The sequence below is a fragment of the Sinocyclocheilus grahami genome, unplaced genomic scaffold (genome assembly GCF_001515645.1).
Source record: "Sinocyclocheilus grahami isolate Dianchi unplaced genomic scaffold, SAMN03320097.WGS_v1.1 scaffold8.1, whole genome shotgun sequence".
NCBI lineage: Eukaryota > Metazoa > Chordata > Actinopteri > Cypriniformes > Cyprinidae > Sinocyclocheilus > Sinocyclocheilus grahami.
This window is the reverse complement of record NW_015505187.1, coordinates 3,949,008-3,971,278: the sequence shown is the minus strand read 5'-3', so window position 1 is coordinate 3,971,278 and position 22,271 is coordinate 3,949,008. Positions and strand designations below refer to the sequence as shown.

General features: G+C 34.4%; 1 protein-coding gene across 1 annotated transcript in view; it reads left to right on the top strand.

The window, feature by feature from the left end:
- Positions 1-22,271, top strand: part of ppfia2 (PTPRF interacting protein alpha 2) — a 184,976-nt gene that overhangs the window by 4,847 nt on the left and 157,858 nt on the right. Inside the window, exon 2 of the mRNA XM_016279608.1 lies at positions 2,925-3,182. Within this exon, the coding sequence (XP_016135094.1) occupies positions 2,934-3,182 (249 nt within the window). The 5' untranslated portion in view covers positions 2,925-2,933. The remainder of the gene's footprint in view (positions 1-2,924; positions 3,183-22,271) is intronic.

The following is a 22,271-nucleotide window of genomic DNA, read 5'->3' as shown; positions in this document are numbered from 1 at the left end:
TTTTTTGATGAACCAGCTGGGTTTTAGTTTTTTTTTTGTTAAATCAGCTGGTTTTAGATGGTTTTTAGCTTTTAAAACGACCAAATTAAAGCGTAACTATTTCAAACAAACAAAAAAACCCTTCAAACCTCAAGCTTTTAAAACTATTTCAAAGTTTCTGGCTCGGCGTTTTCAAGCCAACTTAAAGTTTGTCTACAAACTTTATCCAGTATTTTTTTTCTTGTTGAGAAAATTGCTCTCCTTTTTTCAGAAGCTACAAATGCCACGCACATCTTTTAACACCCCTAATTTTGAGTATGTGCTTACATTGTTGCCATCCTCTGTAAGGGTGTAATGTATAAGCCACCTGAGACAAATGGCACAGGTGGTGGTTGTGGTCTGTACCGGGTCATGGTGCTGCAGGAGACGGTACAACACAGCTGTAGAGCACCGTGTTACATAAGCAGCAGAGGAAATGATGCGTTCTGGTCCAGTAAACGGCACAAGCATGAAATCTAGAGTGCAGGAAGCTCACCCTCCCATGAACTCATTGCTTTCCTATACACGTATACTCTACAACACTATTTGGACAGATTCATTTTCTGTATAGTTAATAATAACAGGACCGGAGACGCCCGGTATGTAGTGATACACTTACACATACAAGATTTACTTGCCAAGACTTTGTCTTTCTCTGTTCATCTGCTTTTTTCTGTTCTCACTCTGTTGATAAACACATCTCGTCCTTGCTAGGAGATTCCTCCACCCGCTCCGCCTGTGTTGTATCATCACAGCCCAGGCATGGAGCTCTGTGGCCCTGCGTGTTTTTAATGCTCGTCTCCCCTACAGCTACCAACCGCCGCAATCCTGACAGCTTTGAGTCTAACAGGAGCAGACGCACATCACCACTATGTACATACAGTCTACATGCTGTCTTCTCACAGATGCTCTGAGCAGTTCAGTGCTTTTACAGATAGACCCAAAGTGATTGACAGACAAAAGCAGTATGTTTATGTACATAAAGTGTTGAGAATATCATACTGTTCAAAAGTTTATGGTTGGTAAGATTTTTTTACTGAGTATGAAAGATGCTTCTTGTTCTTCCTAAGGCTGCATTTATTTGTTCAAAAATACAGTTAAACGGTAGTATTGTGAAATTTTCACAATTTAAAATAATTTTAGAAATTCTCTTATAATATATTTTAAAATGTAATGTGATGGCAAAGCTGAATTTTCAGCAGTCATTACTCCAGTCCTCAGTGTCAAATGATCCATCAGAAATATTACTATCAATAATATCAATGCTTGATATTTTTGTGGAAACTGACACACTTTTTTTAAATAATTGAAATTAAATAGAGATATTTTTAACCTTTATAAAATTTTTAAACTTCATAAATGTCTTTACTGTCACTTTTGGTCATTTTATTGCATCCTTGCTGAATATATAATATTGATTTCTTTAAAAAATTCTCACTGACCCCAAACTTTTGAATGGTAGTGTATATATATTTTGAATTAACATAAACCTCAATTAATTATTATTATTTACCTAATTTTGAAGATGTGTGTTTGATGCGTGTATTTTCATGAGTTTTTGCATCCTTTTTTTATTTATTTAAAGCTTAAAAATGAATGTGGCTGTACCATAGTACAATAAATTAAATAATCTAAATAGTGCAAATTATTATTATTGTTGTTGTTATTTTAATTTATATTATTATTTAAATTCATCATTATTAAAACTGGTCTCAAAACGACCAATAATAATAATATTATTGTAATATATAATAATAATAATATTTTTTCACACTTTTATTGTTATGTTATGTTATGTTATGTTACCTATAATGAAAGCTATTAATAATAATTTGTAAATTGAAATAAAGGTGAAATAATAAATATTAAACTTAAAATTTGAAATTTAGAAATGCTGCCTTGTTAGCTAATTGAAATAAGTTGAAGTACTAACATTACTAAAGCTTAAAATATTTTAACGAAAATGAAAATGAAAATGAAAACTTTTAAACTTCATAAATGTCTTTACTGTCACTTTTGGTCATTTTATTGCATCCTTGCTGAATATATAATATTGATTTCTTTAAAAAATTCTCACTGACCCCAAACTTTTGAATGGTAGTGTATATATATTTTGAATTAACATAAACCTCAATTAATTATTATTATTTACCTAATTTTGAAGATGTGTGTTTGATGCGTGTATTTTCATGAGTTTTTGCATCCTTTTTTTATTTATTTAAAGCTTAAAAATGAATGTGGCTGTACCATAGTACAATAAATTAAATAATCTAAATAGTGCAAATTATTATTATTGTTGTTGTTATTTTAATTTATATTATTATTTAAATTCATCATTATTAAAACTGGTCTCAAAACGACCAATAATAATAATATTATTGTAATATATAATAATAATAATAATATTATTATTATTATTATATTATGTTATTAATAATAAGATTATTATTATCATTGTTATTATTATTATTATTATATTGTTATATATACACTTTATTATAATTATTATACTATTACTGCCACTACTATTAAGATGTAATGATGTTTTTTGAAACTGTTATTATTATATTATATTATATTAACGTAGCATTAAAATAATAGTAAAAATCTAGTCGTAATAGCCAATCACTGTGTGGTACTGTACAAGTAACAAAAGCTGCACAAATTATGTCTGTAGTCATTTACCTTTGAAGTAATGTAAAATAAATATATGAATAAACTTGAGGATTTTGTGGCTTCTTTATAGTGTAAGAGTATTATTAACACTGGTCTCAAATTTGGACAATCTTTTCAGCCTAGTCAAGACAAGTCAAATGTATTTATATAGCACTTTTCACAATACACAATGATCTAAAGCAGCTTTACAGATATTTCCATGGGTTTCCTAAGCATTCATCCTCTTTCAGCAGGTAAAGATGATGTGCGAAGTGATGCCCACGATCAGCGAGGACACGGCGATGAGCCAGCGTGGCTCCCAGAGCAGCGCCTCCGACCCTGACTCGCATTTTGAGCAGTTGATGGTCAACATGCTTGACGAGAGAGACCGTCTGTTGGACACCCTGAGAGAGACACAAGAAAGCCTGGCCCTCTCCCAGCAGCACCTGCAGGACGTCATCTATGACCGGGACTCACTGCAGCGTCAGCTCAGCTCCGCACTGCCACAGGTACGACAACTACACCCAAACTCATATAACCATACTTCTGACTTATGGCAAAAAGTCTGGCCCACATAATCAGCTTGTTCCAGCTAAGAACCTCCCTTTTTAACAAGTTTACCTCTTAAATGTCTTAAACTTAGACATCATATTCTGATAAGGATATCGGAGTACCAGCGGTGTCATGGAAAGAAGTGATAAATGTTAATTTCACACTCATAAGATACATTTAGTTGCTTTTCCATCTGAGAGACTGTGAAAATATGGGCATGTCACAGCTGGTCATGTGTGATTGCAGCAGCTATAACTGGTGATACTAAAATCTGCGTCCAAGTGTCTCCTTCCGAACAAAGAGGACTGAAAATCAGCTGCGCTACTATTGCCCAGAGACATGGGAAAAAGCGATGGCTTACGTAATCATGACTAAACCCAGATTAGCTCGACACTCAAAGGAAAAGTGTGTCAGTAATTCTAGTCACAAGTCCTTACCGTTCTCCTTCCAGAAGTCTCTGTGGTCCTGGCGGAGAATAAAAGAAGGTCTTGTTGTGTAGTGGTTCTCACTTTCCCTCAGTGATACTCTTGTTCCTGGTGGAGACACGCTTTTAGCGCTGCTTAATGTACTGAGGTTTGAAAAAGGTGTTGTTGTTGATTTGAGTGTCATGAACAATACCCTTTTACAAGTTTAGGGTCAATGCGTTAATTAGATTAATTAATTGCGGTGAAAAATAACGTGTTAAAATTACACATTTAACGTAGTGCTGGGCGGTATGACCAAAAATTTATATCACAGTATTTTTCTAAATTGTCAAAAAATACCACACTAAATCGTGACTAAACATGACCCCTTTTTAATACATGTTAACCAGGAGTCACTCTCATTTATAATCGTGGCATCGTGATAAAATCAACATGCATCTACACTAAAGAGCAGCTATGAGGTTGTTTTGGCTATATTACTTTTTTGTCTCATGCAGCGCACTGCCTGCGTCTGAGAAACAAACTAAAAAAAAAACAACAAACAAAGAAGTGCATGTGATATTAACAGACGAACTACGCTCATGTTTATAATTCCAAACAATCAGTAAGCGACAGGTGCTAGGAAACGCTGTTTTGTACTCATTTATTGACGAGTCGGCTGCGGTGCGGCCAACTGAATGCGCTGCTTCTCTGCCGCTCACTGCACAGAACAGACGCCGAGAGAGGTGACACTTCTCCGGGAAAGTCAGACCTCGCATTCGCGGGACAGCACTGGCGAAATCTTCCAACTGAACCATAGCTAAGGTTTATCCAAAAAAGTCGCTAGGTTTGTCAGTATGAATATTCTATGGGAAAAAAGCCGCTAAAAAGGTCTGAAAGTTGCTAAATCTAGTGCTAAAGTCATGCTTGTGTGTGTGTGTGAGAGACGCGGGAGCTGATGGCAGGGGGCGGTGGATATTTGTGGTGGTCAATGTGGATATTGTGGATGAGTTCTTCTGTCATCATGTTCTATTAGTTCTACAGCTTCAGTTTCGGAACTTTCATGCTTAGTAACACATACAGCTGTGCCCTCACCACAGTGCAACAGTGAAAACGGACCCGTTCCAAACAGTGTCGCGTTCCGAACGTTGTTTAAGCGACATACACCGGTATTGCTGTATTTAAAAAATTCATATCATAACAAAAATAAACACCGGTATTCGGTATGAACCGGTATACCGCCCAGCACTAATTTAACGCACTTGCCCCACCCCAGACCTACGTGGGTCATCTGGCATTTCATACAGCTGATTGATGACAAATATAATGCAGGGCAACTACTCACTGCGTGATGGAACCTAGAGAACGTAGTTAGAATCAAGGTTATTTTCGTAAACGAAGACGAAAACTAAGACGAAAACGATTGATCAAAAAAACATGTTCGTAAACTGAAATAAAATAAAAATATCAAAATAAATGAAAAACTAAAACGAAACTAAGCTAACAAAAGTTATTGAAAAACTAACAAATAAAATAAAATTCTATATGCTACAGAATGCGAGCAACGAGTGCTCCCTAAGCTGCCATTCACTTCATCTGCAGCGCGAATGGCTGTAATGCGCAACGCTGCAAATTGAATGTTGAGGCTCTGCAATTATTATTGAATTTCATTATTCCCAGTTATGATATGCGCGTGTGTTCGCGGGAAAGTGAGCAAGACACGACAGTTACAGTATCATGATTATGGTTAAATAAGATAAAAGACATCTAATATAAACTAATTACATTTATTTTCTAATTAAATATCACAATGCACATTTATCATTCAGTTTATTGCTTTTAAATAGGATAATATAAGCGCAACTTGTGTAGATTTATGCAGTAAAAAGGCATGGCTGCTTCATTTTGGCGTATATTTGTATACTTTTTCCATCTCGATCTCAGCATGCTTTAATTTTGTGTCGCTAGACGTTTGCGTCACTAAGGTTAAATTAAGTCTTTCTTTGGTCTGCACTTTGGAAGTGATCTGTTAAATCTGCTACACTTTATTTACTAAAACTAAAGCTGAAACTAAACTATTTAAAAAACTAAATAGAAATATGTTCACAAAATAAAAACTAAACTAAGCCTAACAAAATTATTAATGAAACTAATAAAAACGAAACTAAATTTTATTGAAAAATTGAAAACTATATTAAAATAAAACAAATTTAAAAATGCAATACTATAATAACCTAAAAATTCGAGATATGGGGCAAAAATGCCCCAGTTTGAGTTTTTGTCTCATATTTACATCATATAATTAAGCAATATCACTCGAGTGTAAATGTGATTCTGATCTTATACAACAGTTCAATAAATAAGAAGTTAATATTGTGTTATTTTAGACACAATGTTGTCTGTTTTGCTCAATTTTGCCAACGGAAATATAAAGACAAAGCAGAACTGTTTTTCTCCGAGCAACACACAGCGGCATTTCATTTCTTAATCCCCGTTTTGAACGAATTGGGTGAACCAAAAATGAAAATTGTCATCATTTACTCATGATCCAAAAGAGTATATGAAATAAATTTGATGTTGAGTCACCTATTTTTTTTAAATTTTATTTATTCCTGTGATGGCAAAGCTGAATTTTGCAGTGTCACATGATCCTTCAGAAATCATTCTAGTATTAGCTCATTTTTTTTAATCAATGTTGAACACATTGATTTTTGTGGAAACTGTAATACATTTGCCTTTAGGATTCTTTGAATAGTAAGAACAGCATTTATTTGAAATAGAAATCTTGTATGACGTTATAAATGTCATTACTGTTAAGTTTGCATCCTTGCTAGATAAAAGTATTCATTTCTTTCAAAAATTCTTACTGACACAACTGGTCCATAAAAATGTTCTGAAGTCTTCTGGTAATTTTATGTGAGGAACTCGATTTGTTGCATTCGTTTACTATATGATATCATTTTGTGGAAAATAGCAGTGTGCACATTCTTCAAAATATCTCCTTTTGTGTTCTACAAAAGAAAGTTATGCTGGTTTGGAACAATGTGACGGTAAGTAAATGATGATGGAAGAACATAAAAGATCCATTTACCATTCATAAAATACTAAACATGTGAATTACAGACATTTAGTTTGTGACTGATTTCTTGCTGTTTTACTGTCCAGCGCTGCATAATCATTTTAACGAGAAGAATGGCGGTCTAGACCAACCGGGTCAATAACAATTTATTGATTTTCATTGTGTCATGACAGTATTCATACACACTGTTTACTGATCACATTTTAAATGAGATGTTACTTCTCTCAATCTAGACCTTGCACGCATGCAAACGACTCCATTAATTAGCGTGGCAGCGCTTTATTATCCCTTGCCACATCCACTACATGCTAATGCTTTACGAGGCTCTTTGGCGGAATAATTCTGAAGATGTGTACCAGCAGGAAAGCCATGTTATTATGAGCTGTTGTAATTGAGAAACCGTGAACAGTGTCTGCTAATGTTTTTTAAACAGCATCGAAATAGATTTTATTCACAGTGATTGTTTTGTGGTGTTTGTAATGGCCACTTTACACAGTTTACACTAATTGCATGATGGATGCAGGCCTTTGCTTATTTGATAAGCTAAATATAAATTTATTTATAGCTTTTTACAGAGCTTTTTTCAAATCTGGTTTTGGAGGAGTAGTGGCTTTCTTGTACCTCCTTTGAGCTCATTGTGTTCTCACAGAGCTCCTGAAGCATGAATGTAAGCGGGGAACAAGATAATTCAGTTGAAAAATCACTTGAGAGGTGGCAATGCGTTGCGATTGGCCAATCACCTTTTCAATTAGATAATGCCACATATCTTATTAGCAAACAGTTTGCAAATTGACCTGAATGCATCAGATTGGACAAATTTGACTTACTAATTACAAAGTAAACTATTTTGGAAATCAGGCTAGTTTGCAAACTGTTTGTTTGGAAATGTATTTGCCTCCGAATTAAAATTAACAAAATGACTTGAAATGGGTGTGTCAGAAAGTAAATAAAAGAAAGTTCTTATTAGTGCAGTCAATTTGCTGTCGATTAATCGCATCCAAAATATGTTTTGTTTACATAATATATGGTATGTACTGTGTATATTTATTATGTATATATAAATACATAAACATATATGTATATATTTATGAAAAATATTTTATATTTATATATGAAATATATTTATATGTAATATAAATTATATAAATATATACTGCATGTATGTGTGTATTTATATATACATAAAAAATAAACAGTACACACATAAATTACATAAACAAACTTTTATTTTGGATGCAATTAATCACGATTAATTGTTTGACAGCACTAGTTGCTGTTATTATTATTATTATTATTAGTAGTAGTAGTAGTATTAATAATAATAAAAAAGATGTATTAATATATCATATAATTATGCATGATTATTATATATTATATTATATTATATTATTTACATAGCAATAAAACAATAGTCGTAATAGCCAGCCACTATGTGGTACAAGTAACAAAAACTGCACAAATTATGTTTGTAGTCATTTGTAAAATTTAATCAACAACAATAAATTTAAAATAAAAAAACAATACGATTTGTTTGTAGTTTTAGGTTTAGTAGGATGTTTCACCTGTTTTTTAAAAACTGAAACTTTTTAAACATCAGTTTTGAAACGCGTAACATGAAAAACCAAAACAAACAGAGACTTTGCTTCCTCTACATGATATTGTTTTGTAGATGGTAATGTAAACAGGTTGTCTGAATCTGATCCACAGTGAGCAGACGTGTGGAACATTTCTGAAACAACACTTTGACCTCCTTTAGCGCTCGACAGCGTCTGAGGTTTGGGCTTGCGGTTTAGACTGTGCGTTAAATCTGGGCTCTGATGAGCAGGGAGATGAAATAGGCTGAATTATCGCTGCAGGGGGAACTTGGCTGTAGAAAAAGAGGAGGAGAGACAGGAAAGTGGAGAGGAAGTAGACGAAAGGTGGAGTGATGCGGAGAGGAAGTGGCCTGGTTTTAGCCACATGATGGTAGCTATTGGCTGCCTGATATAAAACTGATACCTCTTTCTCTTTCTAGCATACATACCTTAACATTCAGAACTGGGATCTGAATGGCAGCCGCATTCCCCCAAGATGCCCTGGGGGTCAGACTGTGATTTATATCGTGTACAGTAATATCTTATGTCCTTCTTCACAGCAACAACTCTCACAACAAACCAAGAAACAGGACAACTTTTAATGCAGAGTCACTTTTTACTGTTTTGTTTAACCAAAGAGTCTTAATCATTGCAGCTTTAACAGCAACACTAAAGCTCAGGGCATTTATAGTCTGCATTACACTAAAACACAGTCATTACGATTGATTGGCCCTTTTAAGTAACTGCCTACTAGCTGTGCTTTAGTGGGTAAAAGTTGAAGTGTATGGCAATCAAAGTTGAATTACAGCTCACCTTTATTGATCTTTTTCCCCAGTTTTATTAACTTACACTAAAGTGTCTAAGTTTAAAAATGCAAAGCCCAGTTTTTCTTATTTTTGTCATAATGATAACTAAATAATAATCATACTACAACAGTACAATACAAGTTCTTTTTCTTATTTACAGTGTTATTAGCAATAATTTATATGAATAATTAGGGATGCACGATATTATCGGAACGATATCGGAATCGGCCGATAATGGCTTAAAATGTAAACATCGGCATTGGTCCGATATGTAAATTTATGCCGAATAACTCACATGTGCTTAGGGTGTGCTAGCGATAAGATCAAGTCAACATTGCAGTCACTCTTGAAGCTATTTTTTTCCTGAATGGTGATTAGATTCACTGTTTTTGATCGCTGCATTTAAACTGAGAATGCATGAACAGAATGACGCGTCAGGTGCGCAATAGATTCAACAGTCACTAGCGCATGCTGCAGCGGTAGCAGCAGCAGCAGCCTCCTCCGGGTTCTAATGCCCGTCGGGTAAGGAGTTTTAGGGGGCGCTGTTGGCCTACTTATAATAAAGTGAAAGTAAAATACACAAATAACATTAAGATTGTATTTCTGATTAAATAAAGCAGTAACTGATGTTATAAAATCACGAGTATGTTTTGATTTAAACGTCATAAGATATAGCTTACATGAATAAAAATCACAAACATGACACTTGTAAATTAAATAATTTTAAATATAGATTTATTTCTTAATGTGTAATATGTTTTTTTTTTCAAACAGATTATGAGCTCTGAAAGATTTTCAGAATGTTCACAATTCTTTTGCTTTAGACCATCTGCAAATTTTTAATCTTTAAATAAAACGTTAAGGTTAGCACTGCATCTGTCTGAGAAAAAAAAGTGATTGACTTGTAGTTTTTATTTTGGACTTAAAATGTATAATTATTTTCAAAGCTTTCAATGTGCTCTCATTATAAAATAACTTTATTTATTGTTAATAATTGTTTATTTAATTCTAACTAATACGTTTTTGTTAAAAACTAACCAAAATTAAAAATAATTTGTTTAGAATCTCTGCACAGGAGAGACTTGGTGTTGTTTCCAAACAAAAGGAAATATATCGGTATCGGCATTGGCTATCAGCAAAAATGAGTTGAAAAATATTGGCTTATTGGATATCGGTAAAAATCCAATATCGTGCATCAATAATACTTGAATAACAACAAAAGATAACAGATTAAGTTAAGAAATGTGAAAATCAATAAAATATATTGATTATCTGTCTCTAATTAACAAATAATTGCCCAAATTTGTGGTGTTATTATTATTATTATTATTTTAAGTTATTATTATTATACCACTTACATTGAGTTAAGAAGTTAGATCGATGCTATTCCTAAACACCAGGTGACCCATTACATAGTAGTCTTAAAGTCACAGTCCATTTAATTCTAAGGGTCAGACATACAGGACAGAGTCAGACAAAAAATAAATAAATTAAAGGGATAGTTCACCCAAAAATGACAATTCTGTCATTAATTACTCACTCTCATGTCATTCCCAACCCATAAGACCTTCGTTTGTCTTCGGAACACAAATTAAGATATGTTTGATGAAATCAAAGTGAACGACACGAGGGTGAGGAATTAATGACACAATTTTCATTTTTGGTCTAACTATCCCTTTAAGATCCCTGTAAGGGTATTTTTGCTGCTGTGGTTGAACAGACTAGTTTCTTCTGTTTTCATGTCCTATGTTGCTCTTTTAGACTCCTGTCCTCTGTCTGTGTGTTTATTTAATTCTAACTAATACGTTTTTGTTAAAAACTAACCAAAATTAAAAATAATTTGTTTAGAATCTCTGCACAGGAGAGACTTGGTGTTGTTTCCAAACAAAAGGAAATATATCGGTATCGGCATTGGCTATCAGCAAAAATGAGTTGAAAAATATTGGCTTATTGGATATCGGTAAAAATCCAATATCGTGCATCAATAATACTTGAATAACAACAAAAGATAACAGATTAAGTTAAGAAATGTGAAAATCAATAAAAGATATTGATTATCTGTCTCTAATTAACAAATAATTGCCCAAATTTGTGGTGTTATTATTATTATTATTATTATTTTAAGTTATTATTATTATACCACTTACATTGAGTTAAGAAGTTAGATCGATGCTATTCCTAAACACCAGGTGACCCATTACATAGTAGTCTTAAAGTCTCAGTCCATTTAATTCTAAGGGTCAGACATACAGGACAGAGTCAGACAAAAAATAAATAAATTAAAGGGATAGTTCACCCAAAAATGACAATTCTGTCATTAATTACTCACTCTCATGTCATTCCCAACCCATAAGACCTTCGTTCGTCTTCGGAACACAAATTAAGATATGTTTGATGAAATCAAAGTGAACGACACGAGGGTGAGTAATCAATGACACAATTTTCATTTTTGGTCTAACTATCCCTTTAAGATCCCTGTAAGGGTATTTTTGCTGCTGTGGTTGAACAGACTAGTTTCTTCTGTTTTCATGTCCTATGTTACTCTTTTAGACTCCTGTCCTCTGTCTGTGCAGTTCAGTTCTGCTTACTCATCAGGCCAAAGTGGTGTGCACACATCAGTGCCACCTTTGAGTCTGGGTCAGCAAGTTTAAAAGAAAGAGAAAGAAAGAAAGGACCAAACTCAGAGCACCTATTGGTACCCTTCATTGTCCAATAAAACCAAACAAACAACAACAACAAAAATAAATAAAATCAATTGTTCGTTCATTAGACTTCACTAGATTACCCTCCAGCTACTCATAATGCTGCACCATCCCTCTGTAACTGTCAGTGGGAGCAGGTTTTCCTTGAAGATTTTCGCTCTTTGCAAGTCACCATGTTGGCCTGAATGCATAATGTTGATGGCATGTTTTGATATTTGCCTTATGCCGAAATGTCAGTTCATGTGCTGAATGCATTTTTTTGAAATAGGTGAATGAATATGATAAATGCAGTTTTTTAAAATACAGTTGACGTCACGATGAAATGGATGAAGCAGCAGATCTTTTCTGTAAAAAAAATTTAGGGCGGGTTCTTCACTCTTAAAAATAGGGTTCTAAAAGTTGTTTTTTTCACATTGATTCCATTGAAGAGCCATATTGGGTTCCTCATAGAATCTTTCATAGAACGGTTCTTAAATTAACCATATTTTTTCTTAATGTGAATTATAATATAAACTATATAAATATTATTATATTATTAGGTTAATATAATTTGTGAACAGTTCAGTGAAACATTTTTGCATTTTTATTTATTTATATTTATCTGTATTCTCTGGGTTGTATATCAATGTAGTATGTTCAGTAGTGTTTATTACAAGCCATGGATGAAATTGGCAATTTGTCCGACTTCCAAAAAGGGTAAATCATGAGTGCCCATTTAAATGGAGCATCTGTAACCTTATCAGCCCAATTTTTTGTGTTCACATTAATTTGTCCGAGCCCTGTATTTTTTTTAATAAGCTTAAGAACCATTTTCCATTTTTGCAATGTAAAGGTCCCATGGTTCTTCATGAAAACAAAGATGCCAATCATGCCATAAAGTTTATACATTGGTTGTTAATTGAATTTTAAGATGTGGATGTTGCATTTAAAAAGTGAAGTCTGTCATTTTCACTGGAAGGCCCAGTTATGACATTTTGATTTAAGCATTATGAGGTCTGGCGCCGATAGCCTTGTGGGCAGCGCGCCGACATTCTGCGCCATTGCGCTATGGGCGTCCCGAGTTCAAATCCCAACTCGAGGACCTTTCCCTATCCCGCCCCCTATCTTTCTCCCACTTTGCTTCCTGTCAGTTCTCATCTGTCCTGTCATAATAAAGGCAAAAATAATTTTAAAATGGTTTCCATTGTGTTGAGCTAATTTCGTTGTGTTGTGGCTTGTTTTCATTGTGTTCTGCTAATTTTGTTGTGGCTTGTTTCTGTTGTGTTGTGCTAATTTCATTGTGTTGCATCTTGTTTCCGTTGTGTTGCGGCTTGTTTTCATTGTGTTGCATCTTGTTTCCGTTGTATTGCGGCTTGTTTTCGTTGTGTTGCATCTTGTTTCCGTTGTGTTGTGCTAAATTCGTTGTGTTGCGGCTTGTTTTCGTTGTGTTGTGCTAATTTTGTTGTGTTGCGTCTTGTTTCCCTTGTGTTGCGGCTTGTTTCCGTTGTGTTGTGCTAATTTCGTTGTGTTGCAGCTTGTTTCCATTGTGTTGTGCTAATTTCGTTGTGTTGCAGCTTGTTTCCATTGTGTTGTGCTAATTTCGTTGTGTTGCAGCTTGTTTCCATTGTGTTGTGCTAATTTCGTTGTGTTGCAGCTTGTTTCCATTGTGTTGTGCTAATTTCGTTGTGTTGCAGCTTGTTTCCATTGTGTTGTGCTAATTTCATTGTGTTGCATCTTGTTTCCGTTGTATTGCGGCTTGTTTTCGTTGTGTTGTGCTAATTTTGTTGTGTTGCGTCTTGTTTCCCTTGTGTTGCGGCTTGTTTCCGTTGTGTTGTGCTAATTTCGTTGTGTTGCGGCTTGTTTTCGTTGTGTTGCGGCTTGTTTCTTTGTGTTGCGTCTTGTTTCCCTTGTGTTGTGGCTTGTTTTTGTTGTGTTGTGGGCTTGTTTCCGTTGTGTTGTGGAGAATTTGTTGTGTTGTGCAAGTAATTTTTACTTTCATAATTTGAAACATTTCTGATTGAAACTGAATATTAAACCTGAAAATACAGGGCAGGACTCGGTTTTATCTATCAAGAATTGATTGGATGGTGAAAAGTGGTGTTTTGTAGCAGAATGGTGTTGGTGTTGTGTAATGGTCCTGTTGCATTCATCAGCAACTGAGTCATTAGAGAGACACAACATGTCAATTTACTGAGTCCCCCATCATAAATCAAACACGTCCTCCTCATTTATCATCATTCAATCTCTTACGGTCCAATCAGTGCACAGGATTGAGTAGTCATGGATTGTACTATTAGGATACGGGGAGGTTTGATGGGCTTGTGGAAAGTCAGATGATTAAGTGACGAAGCACATGAATAAATTCTTATCTCCATCTCTCTCATTCTCTTTCCCTCCTTGCGTCTGTCTCTTTCTCTTTCCGTCCTCTGGGCTCATGCAGTCAGCTGGTTTCCTCCATCACAGCACATGATTCGATGTGATCGTCAGTTATTGTTTGTGCCCTACTTCACTCGACCCGTAGGCCACATGAACACTTCATGCTACAGGAAGAGAGTGAGAAAAATCCAGTGAGGTTGAGGATAGACCATAATATCATACTTCGTATTTGTTTAAATTATGTTTTGTGTTGAGTTCATACATTTCCATGTAAATTTTGTCATGTTTTAATGCATGAATGACACATCAAATTGTGCCATTTAATGGTGGGGGTTGGGGATGTTAATGAATTTCTATGTCATCAGACTAAGACTTTCCTGGCAGGGGAAAAAAATACAAATTTATATTGAAAGAGGGATCTAATAATTTGAAATAATTCATGAAATCATTAAATAATTTGACAAAATAAGAAAAATAAAATAAAAAAATGGCAAAATATGGCCAACTGGGGGGAAAAAACTCTTTGGGGAAAAAAAAAACAGTTCAACATTTTCATTGTTTTTTTTGCAAGGATAAAATATTATTTTATTTTAAAAATCAAATCTTTGTTTTGGACAGCATAAATTGTAAGTAATTAGTTATTTGCATTACAGTTCAGAAGTTTGGATTGCTAAGGTTTTTGAAAGAAGTCTCTCATACCAGCCAAAAACAATTAATAATTATATTAATTGTTTAATATAGTTAAAAAAACTCTATATAATATAATTCTATAAAAAATATAATTAAAAAACTGCTTTCTACTTTAATATATTTTAAAATATATATTTTATATAAATAATATATTCATGATGCTTCAAAAATCATTCTAATATGCTGATTTGGTGCACAAGATTTGGAGCTGCCTAATAATTTTTGTGGAAAATGTGATAATATTTTTATATTCTTTGATGAATAGAATGTTGAAAAGAACAGCATTTATTTGAAATTAAAATCATTTTGTAACTACTTCACTTCTGCTCAGTTTAATGTGCCCTTACTGAATAAGACTACAAATTTAAATAAAAATCAAATAAAATAAATAAATAAATTCTACTTTCCCGAAAGTTTTGAACGGTAGTGTGTATGACAGGTTGCCTCACCCTGACAGTTATGAAAAATATCTTGGCCTGAGAACAGTTAAATCTAATTATTAAAGCAGTCCTCATACAATTCAAACACATGTATAGTGTATATTATTAGATAAATAACATACATTTCTTTCTAGTGTTGTGTTCCTACACATGTATCTTAAATTAAATATGTGTCTAATTAAGGAGTGAAGTTCAGTGAGTTCATGCTCAAATGAATCCTCCTACATAATGATTCTCACCACTGAAATACTTATTTTCCTGAGAAAATATCTGTCATCCACTCTTGTAACTCCTGCTTTTATGTTTTCTGTTTAATGCAGTAAGAAGCTCTCTGTCTTTCAATGTGTGCATATTGACAGCGCTTATTAAAATAGAAACTGAGGCAAGGACCAAAATAGACACCGACATCTCCATTCCCTACTTCATTCTCTTATCAGTTGGCCACTCATATGAATGAGTGCAAGGCATGCTGGGAAGTGGTTGGCCACGCCCCACGGGCATTCATCAAGTTGTGATTGACAGCCTGGAGAGAAAGAAAGCCCTGCAGATATCGTCCGTTGCGCTTCACAGCCCTCTCTGTTGACTGTTCTCCTGAGAGATGGTTTTTATCATGCATTCATACTGACAAAAACTCACTGTGTATCATTGGATGTCAAGGTAAAGTTACTACATAGACGTGGGTGTAGATGTTATGGAGTAATTATTTAATGGTGGGGGTTGGGGATGTTAATGAATTTCTATGTCATCAGACTAAGACTTTCCTGGCAGGGGAAAAAAATACAAATTTATATTGAAAGAGGGATCTAATAATTTGAAATAATTCATGAAATCATTAAATAATTTGACAAAATAAGAAAAATAAAATAAAAAAATGGCAAAATATGGCCAACTGGGGGGAAAAAACTCTTTGGGGAAAAAAAAAACAGTTCAACATTTTCATTGTTTTTTTTGCAAGGATAAAATATTATTTTATTTTAAAAATCAAATCTTTGTTTTGGACAGCATAAATTGTAAGTAATTAGTTATTTGCATTACAGTTCAGAAGTTTGGATTGCTAAGGTTTTTGAAAGAAGTCTCTCATACCAGCCAAAAACAATTAATAATTATATTAATTGTTTAATATAGTTAAAAAAACTCTATATAATATAATTCTATAAAAAATATAATTAAAAAACTGCTTTCTACTTTAATATATTTTAAAATATATATTTTATATAAATAATATATTCATGATGCTTCAAAAATCATTCTAATATGCTGATTTGGTGCACAAGATTTGGAGCTGCCTAATAATTTTTGTGGAAAATGTGATAATATTTTTATATTCTTTGATGAATAGAATGTTGAAAAGAACAGCATTTATTTGAAATTAAAATCATTTTGTAACTACTTCACTTCTGCTCAGTTTAATGTGCCCTTACTGAATAAGACTACAAATTTAAATAAAAATCAAATAAAATAAATAAATAAATTCTACTTTCCCGAAAGTTTTGAACGGTAGTGTGTATGACAGGTTGCCTCACCCTGACAGTTATGAAAAATATCTTGGCCTGAGAACAGTTAAATCTAATTATTAAAGCAGTCCTCATACAATTCAAACACATGTATAGTGTATATTATTAGATAAATAACATACATTTCTTTCTAGTGTTGTGTTCCTACACATGTATCTTAAATTAAATATGTGTCTAATTAAGGAGTGAAGTTCAGTGAGTTCATGCTCAAATGAATCCTCCTACATAATGATTCTCACCACTGAAATACTTATTTTCCTGAGAAAATATCTGTCATCCACTCTTGTAACTCCTGCTTTTATGTTTTCTGTTTAATGCAGTAAGAAGCTCTCTGTCTTTCAATGTGTGCATATTGACAGCGCTTATTAAAATAGAAACTGAGGCAAGGACCAAAATAGACACCGACATCTCCATTCCCTACTTCATTCTCTTATCAGTTGGCCACTCATATGAATGAGTGCAAGGCATGCTGGGAAGTGGTTGGCCACGCCCCACGGGCATTCATCAAGTTGTGATTGACAGCCTGGAGAGAAAGAAAGCCCTGCAGATATCGTCCGTTGCGCTTCACAGCCCTCTCTGTTGACTGTTCTCCTGAGAGATGGTTTTTATCATGCATTCATGGTGACAAAAACTCACTGTGTATCATTGGATGTCAAGGTAAAGTTACTACATAGACGTGGGTGTAGATGTTATGGAGAAATTATACTTAAAGGAATATTATGTCCAAAAAAATGAAAATTTTGTCATCTTTTACTCTTACAAACCTGTATAATATACTTTATTGTGAGGAACACAATGCTCAGGCTTCTCTTTTCCATAGAATGAAAGTGGATGGTGGTCTTTTCATATTAGAAATACATGAATAAAATACATTTTTAGATGTACTATCCATATTAGCCATTGTATCTGGAAACATCAGAGATCAGTTCTCACGATTAACAATCTTGTAAACTGATATAGAAGGTTATTGGGTAGAACATGCCATTCTAATAAGCATTTACTTGAAAGTTGATTTGTATGCCATATAAGGACAGATTCTTCAGTTATCATCAACTGATTGGCTCTAAGCCCTCAATGACATCAGCAGTCTGTGTGACACCTTTAACAAGCATTTAGCAGTGATTTAGATTTAATATACAATGTCTTAATAAAGCCTTTAGGATGTCTAACCAGACATATTGACCATTTGAACAGTGAATAATGTAGAATAGGGTGTTATGATTACATTTATTATCCATTTGGCTACTTGAATGTGTTGGGAAATCTGACCTTCTTGGCAGTGTAGGAAGTATTGACGTCATGTACCGACACCTTTCACCATTACAAACCAAATGAATGTTTTTAAATTGCAGCTTGTTCTACTATTTTACTGTTCATGGTCTATTAATAGGTTATTACCCATTTATAACATAGTAATAACACGTTATGTGACACATGGATTAATGGCTAATGCTTCAAGATTGTACAAAGTAACTCATTAACTTGAAAGCCCTCTATTTAGGCTAATTAGGGATTTGTTGTTTAAGTGAATGGTGATGTAATCGATAGAGGCCATAGCGTTACACATTTGATCAGTCTCAAAGTGCTTCTAACCCAATCAGCCATGTCCGGTCTATGAATAGCATAGAATTACTGATTCACAGACGTAGAATGGGAGCTGATGTTTTGTGCGCGCAGCTGGCCGTTAATGGATACCTTTTAACTTCTGACTGCCTCACTTCGGTGCCATAAATAGATGATGTCACAAACAGTCTGCTTGGAATGCTTAAGTTTTCAGTCAAGCAGCCATCTGCGTTTCAATACCGTTGCCCTTGCTGACCATTTGGCACTGAAGAACCTAACATCAGGAGTGTTATGAGAGCCACAAAGCCATAAAACCAGTGGAAACGGATTGAATTTAGTCTATAAACATGAATAAATTCATTTATTTTTCTGTTATTCCCATTCAAGCTAGGATCAAAAGAACAGCGATTTTTGAATTCCTTCATCCCTGCAGCCGTTTTGAAGGCCACATACTGTCTTTTAAACATGCACCAATATAAAGCTTTTAACAGTTTCCACTGCCCTTATTGCTACACACTTAATATCTCTCGAAGAAAATAGCATGCCTATTAACATATTGGCTGTTTATTAGTCTAGCATGCCCTAATACTCATTCAGGGATTTTTCTTGAATAATTCATACATGGTCTGTCCCTGATCACAGCAAGGGGCTTGACTCCAGATACTTGTGATAAATACTCATATAGTTAGCATTCATGTCTTTGGCTACTGAGCTTGTCTGTCTCTCTTTGTTCTTCCTCTCTCTCTCCTTCTTCCTCCCTGAGCCCCTGTGTTGTGATAATTACAGCCTGGCTCTCTTCATCGCCAGGACTTCTGCCCACCCACAGCGGGCACAGCTGTTAGACTCGTACATTCAACGCCAAGCGCCTGCAGCCCACCACAGCTGCCGTCAGGGTAATCAGTGCACAGGTACTCTGCAGACCCCCACCTAATCATTACAACCTGTAACCTTTAAAGGGGTCATATGATGTTGCTAAAAAGAACATTATTTTGTGTATTTGGTGTAATGAAATGTGTTTATGCGGTTTAAAGTTTAAAAAACACATTATTTTCCACATACTGTACATTATTGTTTCTCCTCTGTGCCCTGCCTTTCTGAAACGCGTCGATTTTTACAAAGCTCATCGGTCTGAAAAGCGAGGTGTGCTGTGATTGGCCAGCTATCCAGTGCGTTGTGATTGGCCGAATACCTCAAGTGTGTGACGGAAATGTTACGCCCCTTTACCATACTGTGATGCCCTGTCCGGCCGGAGCGACGATTCAAAAACATTAAAACCCATTACAAACGAGGCATTTGTTGCATCCAGTGGGGACATAATTACTGATTATAATGACTTATACTGTCTTTTTACCTGTTGCATTGCATCGAGCCACGTAAACATAAATCCATGTCTGCATTTGTGATCGGAGAAATGACAAACAAGCGCTACTCTACACTGCTCAAAACTCACGTTTGAATCGTCAATGGCAAATTCTTTAAATGAAAACGTACTTACAGTCTGTGAGTCAGAACAGTTGTAGTCTATTGTAGTCTACTCTGCCAGGATCAGAAAACAGTCCTCCATAAAATGTGCTGCACACAAATTAATATTTGGGTTGAACTGTTCTGGAACAGTGTTGTAAATACAACTTAACCACTGATTTCTAGTTGTGTCCTCTTTTGGAAGACCAAACAAAGTAGTTTCGCTTTCACAACAAACACACAGCACCTTCACGACATGGCGGCAGCAACAATACTACAGTGAGAATAAAAGTTACGCCTTCTTTCTTTGCGTGAACATTTGTGTGGCGTTATGCAAATCTTCCCACATCGTGATGTAGACATGTGGGGGCGTGTTAGAACAAGCCGTTTTAGGTAGGTGTGGCTGACTCTTAACTTTTATAAAGAATATCTCTTTGGATTTGAGACTTTAGTCTTTGCAACTTTACAGATCTTCTTTATGCACCAAGAGCTTGTAACACTCCAAAGAGAAAGGAAAACTTGAAATCGCATCATATGACCCCTTTAAAAACGACCTCCACGAGTGACTGATTGTAATTCCCCTGCTGGTGCACAGGTGGCGTACAGGTTAAGAGGTTTAAGCGGGATTGTGTTTATTTTCATTGTGGCAGTGGCCCAGACGCTAGTTATTGATTTATTCAAATGTATTATTTCATATAAGGAAGATGTTTGTTGCTGCTTCTGCCATCTCTTTGAATTTAACAAATTCCTTCTTGAGAAGTGTAAATATTAATTGGTCTTTTGACAAAAGAGGTGTTTAGGAAACGTCATTGCAACTAAGATGGTTGGAATAGTGATCAGCCTTATGTTCTTGCGTCTCATATATATGAAGGAGGAGGAGTGCAACTTAAAGTAAAATCAGTTTTCAGTTTTAACCGTTAAGAAATAAAAATGAGAATAAGTCACATTTAGTTTTTGAAGTGATGAAACAGACATGTAGCAGAAAATGCAAAATTTAAAAACTTTTATTTGCGTCAAAAGTTTTGTCATGAAATCATGAAATACCATGAAAACTTATTTTACTTTATTATAATAATAATAATTATTATTATTATTATTTACATTTAACGATATTTAAACCTGAATGAAATAATTTTAAATGCTTTAAATAAAGTAATTCATTTATTTACATTATTATTATTATTATTTTGTAATTATTATATTTGATGAGTGATTTAAAAAAATATTTTATTTATTTATTTTGTAAATGCTACTCCTCCATACTTACACTTCTATTCAGAGGTTTGAGGTCATTTTTAAAGAAAGAAATTATTACTTCTATTAGACAACATTACATAAAATGATCAAAAGTCAGTCAAATAAATGCTGTTTCTCTTTCTATTTATTGAAGAATCCTGAAAAAAAATCACTGTTTCCATAAAAATATTAAGCAGCACAATTGTTTTCAACATTGATAATAGTAAGAAATGTTTCTTTAGAAGCAAATCAGCATATTAGAATGATTTCTGAAGGATTGTGTGACACTGAAGACCGGTATAATGATGCTGAAAATTTAGCTTTACCATCACAGAAATAAATTACATTTTAAAATATATTAAAGCAAAAAATAGTTATTTTAAATTGTAATAATATTTCTCAATATTGTTGTTTTTATTGTATTTTTGACTAAGTAAATGCAGCCTTGCTGAGCATAAGAGACTTCTTTCAAAAACATTTATCTTATAGACTGTATATTGTACAATAATGTATGTGGTGTTCAGTATAAGTTCTTCATCATTATCTTATACACTTGTCAAATAACACACACATGCACTCATATTCTCATTCACAGTATTTATCTCATTGTCATCCGATAATAACAGAAGACTCTGCTTTGGATCAACAGAAAATTGTCAGTGAATGAGACAGATATGACAAAACCAAGCCCCAGGAAAAGCAGATACAAAGTCAATGCCTTAACACAGGCGGAGGATATAAATAAACATGCCTGATATTTGGCTGTCAGGCCTCTCATTCCGTTTCTGGGTGAATGTGCCCATGGCTGTAGACAGATCTCACAGGACATCACAGACAAACTCTCATTTTCTCATTGACAGGTCAGCAGCATACGGGGACGACTGTTGGTTAACCCTGTTTGCTTGTGCATATATTCGATTGCAAATATGTGTACTTCTCTGCTACACAGTATTCAAAAACAGTGCAATAAAGTTTCGAACCTTCTGTATTCATGAAAGAAAGTTGGTCCTCATGCTAAATCATGCATTTTTAAACTGCACCCGAGTCATATTCAGTATGGGAATTTGGATGCAGGCAATGATTTTGTGAATGTGCCTACAGCTGTGTTCACAGATGTATGCTGGGAAGTGCGGCGCAGGAAAGAGACAGGAAGAGAGACAGATTAATCTTCTTTTTTTTTTTTTTTTTCAGCTCTCTTTCTTTATTTAAGGGGGGGGGGGGT